We start from the raw sequence: 9525 nt of genomic DNA, 5'->3' as shown, positions 1-9525 counted from the left end.
AAAAATTAGCAGCCAGGCATGATGGCTTACACCTGTAATCCCAGCACTTTGGGAGGCTGAGGTGGGCTGATGACTTGAGGCCAGGAATTTGAAAGCAGCCTGGCCAACACGGTGAAACCCCGTCTCTACTAAAAATATAGAAATTAGCTGGGCATGGTGGCATGCACCTGTAATCCCAGCTACCTGGTGGCTGAGGTATGAGAGACTGCAGTGAGTCGAATTGAACCACTGCACTCTGGCCTGGGCAACAGAGAGAGACCTTGTTTTAAAAGAGGAAAAAAAAAAAAAAAACTGAGTGTGGTGGTGCACAATTATAGTCTCAGCTACTTGGGAGGCTGAGGTGGGAGGATTGCTTGAGCCTGGGAGGTGGAGGCTGCAGTGACCTGTGATTGTGCTACTGCACTCTAGTAGCCTGGGTGACAGAGCAAGACTGTGTCTCAAAAGAAAAAAAAAAATAATAAAAGTCCATACCCTACTAGAGGGTTTTAGCCTTTTTTGAGCTACACACCCCTTTAGCAATCCAGCAATGTCTAAGGAACCCTCTTCAAGAATATTTATCTATCTATTTATTTATTTTTTGAGACAGGCTAGGGTGCAGTGGTATGATCTTGGCTCAATGCAGCCTCTGCCTCCTGAGCTCAAGTGATCCTCCCACGTCTGCCTCCAGAGTAGCTGGGACCACATATGTGCCACCAGTCCTGGCTAATTTTTTTTTGGTAGAGGCAGAGTTTTGCCATGTTGCCCAAGCTAGTCTCAAACTCCTGGCCTCCAAGTGATCCATCTGCCTCAGCCTCTCAAATTCCTGGAATTATAGGCATAAGTCTGGCCAAGAATATTTATAAATTCATAAAATAAATACATAAGAAATTATATTGAAAGTTTTCAAAATTTAAAACAACCAAATGTGTAATACAGTAATATGTCCTTCTTTATTAATATATTAAATAGTAAGATCTAGTGGTAGATCTAATTACTAACTTAATTTCAAAATATGGAGGAATGTAAATGATTTCCTTTTTTTTTTTTTTGAGACAGAGTTTTGCTCTTGTTTCCCAAGCTGGAGTTCAATGGAACAATCTTGGCTTATTGCAACCTCCGCCTCCCGGGTTCAAGTGATTCTCCTGCCACGGCTGCCTGAGTAGCTGCTGGGATTACCAGCACACGCCACCATGCCTGGCTAATTGTTTGTATTTTTAGTAGAAACGGGGTTTTACCACGTTAGCCAGGCCAGTCTCGAACTCCTGACCTCAGGTGATCCACCCGCCTCAGCCTCCCAAAGTGCTGGCATTACAGGTGCGAGCCACCGCGCCCAGCCAGTGATTTTCAAGGTACCAGCAATAACTAGTGTGTTAGGAAGATTCCTGCTAGTACTATCATGAATTGTTGCCAATATTCATAATCACAGAAAATACTAAATTTCAATGGATGAGAGAAAATAAAATTGTGCTTTCTCACACCTTACCCCCACCCATGAAAAAGATTCCCCTTTAAAATTTTCAAAAGTAGAGAGAAAAGAAGTTTTATGTTACAAATTGAAGGAGGGAGTTAGACATTAAGAAAGGATGGAAAAGATGACTTTGAGATGTATTAGCATCCTCCTTCTGAAACTGGGTGGGTGAGATGCCTCTGGACCTAGATGCAGGTCCAAAGAGCAAAGCAGAAAGGTGGGAGCAGGGGTGGGAGCAGTTGCTCTGCTCTCTCGGGAGTCCACACGCAAGAGGGAGCTGCATCTCAGCGTGATCATCTCAAATCCCAAGGTACCATTACACCAGGCATTATCCCTCTGCCTTCTCCACTTCCCTGACTCCAGCATCCTCAGTTTTCAACATGACCTCCTCTTCCCACCCCAACATAGCTTTAAAGCTAACTGCATTGACTTCACTTCAGCAGAGCAGGTTCTCGGTAACTGGAAGGCACAGAGCAGCCCATCTCTGGGGCACTTTTTGGCCCTCAGTCTCAAGATTTTTCACAAAGATGGAACTGGAGCTTTTGTCTTTTCAGCCCAGAATCTGGGCTTCCTGAAGGAAATTCCACAAGAAAAACAAACTGCAGTGCAGATTCTGGTCTCTAAAAACCTTCTCTAAGGGTGGGGACTGGGAGACAGGTCTAGATCTTATAGAGGGGGAAGTCTGGCTTCGGTGTTCTCTGGGGGTCTCCCTCCTGTCCCCAAGGCTATTTCTGGTCTTCAGCGGGGTAGGGTACTTATTAGATTGATTTTGAGATCCAAAGTGACCCAGAGGCCATGTTTTGGAATGAAAATTCCCAGTGGACTTATCATACCTTTCCAAGGGATGGCAGCTATAACGCCTGGCTCAGGGCTTCTACCTCCTTCTATTTCTTCTGCAGCCACTTCTACCAAATCTGCACGCAGGCTGAAAAACTCAGCACTGATAGTGGGAAGACAGACAAGAGAAATTCCTCCAGCTCCAGGCCTTCAAACTGTCAGGCATCAGGACCCCCTCCCCCAGCTCCTGAGAGTCAGGAGCTGCACAATCTGGTGGCTTGCAAGGTGTCAGCCACTTCCCAAAGCACCCCAATATAAAATCTCAGTAGCAACTCATTTTCTCCGTTACTACAGTCCCCAAGCCTCACCTAGACAGAAATTCTGGAGCTTGCAGCATTTTGCAATCCCCAGCTGCAAGCCCAGAGCCGGGTTTCCCAATCTGTAGAGTCCGCAACCGCGTCGCCTGGGCGGGCAATGCCGGTAATCCCCAACAAGCCCCAGCCTGCTCGGAATTAACGGGTCAGACTGTGCCCAGAGAAAGAACCTATGTCTCAGGGCCCCTCTCCTACAGGCACCTGTCCTCCAGGGCTGCGCGACCCGCCCCAGTCCCGGGCGCTGGAATCCAGCCAAACCTCTGCGTTCCCGGAACCACCAGCTCCCTCCCTCACGGAACCCCCAAGCTCACGGTGAAGCCGAGGGGAGGCCCGGCCTAGGGAGGGGGATGGGAGGAGAAGCAAATAAACACTGGAAAACACGCAGCGGGAGGGGGAGCCCCTGGTGGGTGCCCGAGGGCACGCAGCAAGGAAAGCATGAGCACGGGGGGGGGGGGGCCTCGCCCGGGGGCCAGCACCCTGCGCCGCGCGGTAGACTCAGGCCCAGCTCTTCCCCGTGCCCTCCCCAGCCCTGCATCCACCCCGAGCACCCTCCACAGCGCCCACCTCCCTCGCCGCCCCCTCACCTGAAACCACCAGCGCCTCGTTGGGCCCCACTGTGTGGCAATTGCCCATGGCGCCGGCGGCACAGAGGATCCTCGGGACCGCACAGACCCGGACAGCAGTAGCGGGTCCGCAGCGCCGGCCGCGCCCAGCCTATCCCGCCACCCTCAGCGGCCTGCAGCCCGCTCGCCCGCGCCCCACTGTGGTCGCAGCCCCGCCGGAAGTGTGGCGGCGGAGGGCGGGGCCGGCGCGTCGAGGCAGGAGCGAGCGCAGCCTGGGCGGTCAGTGCGCTTTATTCCAAGGGGCTTCAGATGCAGATAGCCCCAGGCCTACAGCCGCCCAGAAGGAGTCCCCTTACTTCCATGAGGCACCTCGATACCAACTGCCCTGCCCTGACTCACTTCCTAGCACCCATCTTATGGCAGTCGGTCCTGGGCGCAGAGCCCTGGGATCAAATCCCAGGCCCTGCTTCTACTCACTGTGAGATCTTAGGCGAGTCCCTTAGATTGGGCACCTAATCCCGCCTCAACAACATGGGGGTAATTTACCTAGCTAGATGGTTGCAAAGGGCTCGGTTCACTAATTCTCAATGTTGGCAGTGTATCACATTGCAAACTCCCTGCCTCTGCTCCATTGCTGATAAGAATGAACGAGGGTGGGGCCTGGAAATACTAAATCCAAATTCCCAAGAAGCACAGGGTCTAGCATATTACTCCTTATCTCTCCATCTGGGGTTACTGTCACTCTCAGAAAGAAATAATCACCCATTATTCCTTTAACCAGAAAGAGATGTCCAGGGCACAGCTTGGGACCCCAGAAAGTAACCATGGAGGTCAAGATCACAAGCCCGTCAGTGTCCAGGGCATGGCCTGGCACACATCCGAGGTTTTCAAGGGCCATAAAGTTCCATGGAAAGCATCCTGGCCTGAGGGTTAGGAGAGCTGGGTTTCAGGCTCAACTTTAGCCTGAATTCGGTGTGTAATCTTAGACAAATCATCTGGTGAGCTCTGAGGGTTAGGGGGCTCTGTGGGCTCCTTAGGGTTGGGGGAGCTCAGAGAAGATGGGGCCCCTGAGTCCTCAGGCTGGGGGTCTTCATCGGGTTCAGCATCCTCTGCAGGCCCAAGCTCTGCCAGCCTCTTGCTGACCTCCCATAGCCGATGGGCTGCCTGGTCATCTCGGGCAGCTGGAGGCACCTCTTCCACATGGCAGTTGGCAAAATATCTCCCACTGAGGGGCTCGAGGCCCTCTTGTAGAGCACAGTACAGGGGTGTCTGGGCACCTCCTCTTGGTGCCCGGAGCACCAGCCAAGCCAATGGGCGCAAAAGTGGGCGCAGCCATCCTGGAACATGACGCAGGAACAGCTCCGAGTTCACAGGCCCTGTAGGCAAGAAGGAAAGGAGTTGGACTAGGTGCAGTGCTATGCATCTATAGTCACAGCTACTCGAGAGGTGGAGCAGGAGGATCGCTTGAACCTAGGTTTTTGGGACCAGCCTGGGCAACAGTGAAACTCTATCTCTTTGAAAAAAAAAAAAAAAAGAGTCGGAACAGAGCTAGAAGACCAGGGAGAGAATCTGGTTGTGGGGGAACCAGGGTAGTATTTACGAGGCATTCAGGGCTTCTGCAAGATGACTTCACTTATTTCCTGCATGAAGCCTCTTCTCTTCCATCCAAACTACTTGTACACCACATATCCCAGATTTTGTTCATGCTGTGTCCCATGCCTGAAAAAATTCTCAGTCTCTCTCCATCTTTTCTTCTAGCTCAAGTCCTGTCCCTTGTTTAAGCAGCATTTATTAAGTACTTGCAGTATACCGGCCACTGCTTTGGACATTAAGGATATGGAGTGTAATAAAGGGTTAATAAAGGTTAATTGTGATTGTCACTATTATAATTACTAATAAACCTTAGGCAGTGACTATCTAAAATGCAGTATGGTAATATGAATATGGCAGATCTTGTTATCCTGGTATAACCTCTTCCATAAGACAAAGCGTACCTCTGGATCTCCAGTTATCTCTCTCAGAGTAAAAGCCAGAATGCCTAGAGTGGACCTCCCTCCAAACCCTATAGGACCTGGTGCTTCTCTATGACCTCACCTCTTGCTACTCTCTCCCGTCACTCTGTTCCAGCCACACTAGCCTTTCTCAAGCACACCAGGAACTTCTGCCTCAGGGCCTTTGCACTTACTTTTTTTTTTTTTAGAGACAGAGTCTCGTTCTGCTGTCCCGGCTGGAGTGCATCGACATGATCTCGGCTCACTGCAACCTCCACCTCCCGGGTTCAAGCAATTCTCCTGCCTTGGCCTCCTGAGTAGCTGGGATTCGAGGCACCCACCACTATGCCCAGCTAATTGTTTCACTTTTTTTTTTTTTTTTTTTGGGATGGAGTTTCGCTCTTGTTACCCAGGCTGGAGTGCAATGGCGCGATCTCGGCTCACCACAACCTCTGCCTCCTGGGTTCAGGCAATTCTTCTGCCTCAGCCTCCTGAGTAGCTGGGATTACAGGCATGCACCACCATACCCAGCTAATTTTTTTTTTTAATTTTTAATAGAGACGGGGTTTCACCTTGTTGACCAGGATGGTCTTGATCTCTTGACCTCGTGATCCACCCGCCTCGGCCTCCCAAAGTGCTGGGATTACAGGCTTGAGCCACCGCGCCCGGCAATTGTTTCTATTTTTATTAGAGATGGTTTCACCATGTTGGCCAGGGTGGTCTTGAACTCCTGACCTTAGGTGATCTGCCAGCCTCGGGCTCCCAAAGTGTTGGGATTACAGGCGTCAGCCACCGCGTCTGGCCCCTTTGCACTTATTATTTGCACTGTTCTCTTTCTTTCTGGGCATCTCGGTATCTTTTAGGCCTCTGTTCAGATGTCACCTTTATGGATATGTCTTCCTTGACTGCCACTCCATATTCCCATTCCATTTGCCCCTTGCCCTGTTTCCTCTTTCCTTACAGCGCTCTATCACCACCGCTCATAGTATATATATTTATTTATAGGTTGTCTTCCTCTCTTCCAAACTAGAATGCAAACTCTATGAGGGCAGGGTCTTTGTTTTGTTCACTGCTATATCCTCAGCACTGCAAATAATGCCTGATACAGAGTAGGTACTCGGTAAATGCTGCTTGGATGAATGAATAATTATTAGCTATCATCATCATCATTATCATATTATAGTCAGTTCAGTCAGTGCAGATGGCTCCTCAGGGTGGGAATCCAGGTCTTATTCATGGCCATTACCACCCCTGCCCCAGGGCTCAGCACCTAGGCTTGTGGTGTGAGAAGAAGAACCTAAACCAGTAGAGCCTGGTTCCAAGATCAGGAAGGAACAGGTCTCTCCTTGGACCGTGCTTCCTTCCTGCTCTGAGATTCTATGACTCATTGAGGGCTGGTGGGGGAGGGAGGTGGAAATGGTTCGGGGGCGGGCACAGTATGGGGCAAAGAAGGGAGAGGGGAATCAGGAGTCAAAGAACCAGACCTCACCTGGGTGGGCTGCATAGCAGGTGACGCCAGTGCCCTCAAGCTGGGTGGCAAGCTCCCGGGCAAACAGTACATTAGCCAGCTTACTGTCAGCATATGCCCGAAGCTCCTGCCGCCAGCCCACCACTGGGCGGTCCAGGCGTTTGAAGTCGAGGCGTCCTCGCCGGTGGGCAGCTGATGCTACCACCACCACTCGGCTAGGGGCACATGCCTTCAGGCGAGGCAGCAGCAGATGTGTCAGAAGAAAGGGACCGATGTGGTTCACCCGAAGCAGCAGGTTAAATGCCTCGCGGGTCCGGCCACAGGAACTGATCCCTGGGGCAGAGGCTAGGTGTGAGCAGCTGCTCTAGAAGGAGCTATGCAGCCTTGGCATCCCTATCTGTGAGATGGGAGTAGGGGGCATCCTTCCCATGTGTCCACTGGCCCCAGCAGGGCCCCACTGGAGGGGGCAACTGGCCCTGGCCACCCACCGCCCCCCTGCAGGGCCTGCTGCCCCTCACCGGCATTGTGGATGAGGATGTCCAACCGTGGCTCAGAGCTCAGGAAGGCAGTGGCAAAGGCCCGCACGGAGGCCAGACTGGCCAAGTCCAAGGCCATGAAGATGACCTCATTGTTCCCACTCTCCTGTGGAGCGGCAAGGGCTGGGCTTGTCACCAGGCACCTCTCTCCTCTTCCCTCTCCCCAGGCACCAAATTCTGAGAGTCCATCTCCTACTGTTTACAAAAATCTGCCCCTGTGTCTTATAGTGTACGAGATAAGTGTGTGGATTCAAATCCTGACCTAGTCTTTTACTAGAGTGTGACCTTGGGCAAGATACTTAATCTCTCTGGGCCTCAGTTCTCTCACTGCATAAAGGGAATAATAATAACAGTACCAACCTCACCGAGCTGTTGTGAGGATGAAAGGAGTTAACGTGTAAAATACACTCCAGCAGCACTGGGTAGGTACGTGCTATTATTATTATCACCCACTTTCCCCATTACCATTTACCCTAAAATCTGTAAGAGACTTCCCACTGGTCTCCTCTCGCCTGCTCTTCCCCCTCCACTCCAGGCTCCAAGCAGCCACAAAGGGGTTCGTTTCAAAGGCTATTCTGCCAGTCCAGAGCCTACTGAGGGCTGTTCATGGTCTCTGCTGGTCTCTGCTGCCCCATCAATAAAATCCAAGCTTCTCAATAGGCTCTAGAATGGCTCCAGCCCCGTTATTTGCCCATCTTCCCATACTTTGTGCGCTAGCCACATTTAATCTTTTTCTCAGATTCTCAGATCAGTCAAGCTCTCTTGCCTCAGGGCCTTTGCTTATGCTGTGCTCTCTGCTGTTCCCTTCCCTACTGATCTTCATTAACTCAAATCCTACTGAACCTTAAACGTTTCAGAACTGCAATTACGGCCTTCAGGAAGCCCTTCCCCCACTCGGCTCTGGTGCGCCTTCCTCGGGTGACCTCAGCGCTCCGTGCACCCCCTCTTCGCGCTGAGCCGCCCGTGCCGCATTCTCCTCCCTGGACCCGGATCCTCGCAGCCGCTTTGCTGGCTTCTCTGTGTCCCGGCGGGTTCTCGGCTCTCAGTCCCACGCGCCCCCGCCGCCCCTCACCTGGCGGAGGTCGAAGGCAGCAGCCTCCCCGCGCTCCCGGCTGCGGCAGGCCAGCACCACGCGCGCTCCCCTGCGCGCCAGCTCCAGCGCCGTCATCTTCCCGATGCCGCTGTTGGCGCCTGTGGACCGCGGGCGATAGCCGACCTGAGCTGAGCCTGGCGGGCCGCTGCTCCCGCCGGCCCGGCGTACCCTCCGCGCGCCCGCTGGCTCACACTCACCAGCCTCGGCACTCACCCGTGACCACTGCCGTGCGGCCCCGCAAGTTGCCTATGCCGCCGCACGGCGGGGCCTTCACCAGGTTGTAGTAGACAAGCACGTAAGCGCCCAGCAGCAACCCCGCGCCCAGCAGCAGCGCCTCCATGCCAGCCGCGCCTCCCGGCTCCCGCCCAGGTCCCGCGCCGCCCTGGATTGCCGCCGAGCGGCTGCCGATACGCCCGGCACAGGCCTGGAACGGCGCCGGGGCTCGTCAGCCTCTGAAGGCGGAGGCGGGCAGGAGGCTGGGCAGGGGTGTGTGTGCGTGCGGGTGCGCGCCGGCCCTGCGAGCGCCCCCTAGGCGTGCGTCGGCGTCCTGGGGGCGTGTGCCTTTGTGGACACCTTTGAGGTGCGTGTGTGCACTTGGGCCCTGGGAGCGCCCCCTAGGTGTGTGCCTGTGTGAACTCAGGTGCGTGTGTCCACGGGCACCCTGGGAGTGCACGCTAGGTATGTGCATGCATCTGCAACGCTTGTGTGTGAATGAACTCTAGGTGTGTATGTGCCCAAGGGCCCTAGGATCACCCTTCGGGTTGTGTGCTCGCCTCTGGATCCTGTGTGTGAGCCCGTGTAAGCACCTTGTCGGTGTATGTGTGCATTCAGGCAGAGTTCCTGCAGGTATGTGCCTGCATCTGTAGTCTCTGTCAACGCGTGTGCTTGAATATCTCCACATGTTTACTCCAGGTGTGTGTAGCACAGTCCTTTCCTTCTGAAGTCAGGTGTGTACATGAATACACGTATGTCTTTGAGTCTAGTCCTAGATGCTTTTTCCTCTAGGAACAAATCCCTTCCTTTCTCATCCTTCCTTTCCTCCCTCCTTCCTTCCTCTCTTTCTTTTCTCTTTCTTCTTTCTTTTTCTTTTTTTTTTTTTTTTTTTTTTTTTGAGACGGAGTTTTGCTCTTGTTACCCAGGCTGGAGTGCAATGGCGCGATCTTGGCTCACCGCAACCTCCGCCTCCTGGGTTCAGGCAATTCTCCTGCCTCAGCCTCCTGAGCAGCTGGGACTACAGGCACGCACCACCATGCCCAGCTAATGTTTTGTATTTTTA

The 9525-nt window shown here is 53.0% G+C and overlaps 1 protein-coding gene across 1 annotated transcript; it reads right to left on the bottom strand.

Annotated features, from left to right (window-relative positions):
* Positions 1 to 3436: 3436 nt before the first annotated feature.
* Positions 3437 to 8742, bottom strand: DHRS13 (dehydrogenase/reductase 13). The gene is made up of 5 exons (XM_032281018.1): positions 8463 to 8742; positions 8229 to 8347; positions 7139 to 7262; positions 6642 to 6953; positions 3437 to 4537 (listed from the first exon to the last, which is right to left on the bottom strand). Exons 1-5 carry the CDS (start codon positions 8587 to 8589, stop codon positions 4092 to 4094), a joined length of 1128 nt encoding a protein of 375 aa, XP_032136909.1. The 5' UTR covers positions 8590 to 8742; the 3' UTR covers positions 3437 to 4091.
* Between the last annotated feature and the right edge of the window lie 783 nt (positions 8743 to 9525).

This window comes from Sapajus apella, unplaced genomic scaffold (genome assembly GCF_009761245.1).
Source record: "Sapajus apella isolate SASKATOON/1434 unplaced genomic scaffold, GSC_monkey_1.0 scaffold12, whole genome shotgun sequence".
Classification (NCBI taxonomy): domain Eukaryota; kingdom Metazoa; phylum Chordata; class Mammalia; order Primates; family Cebidae; genus Sapajus; species Sapajus apella.
This window is presented reverse-complemented; position numbering and strand designations above follow the sequence as displayed.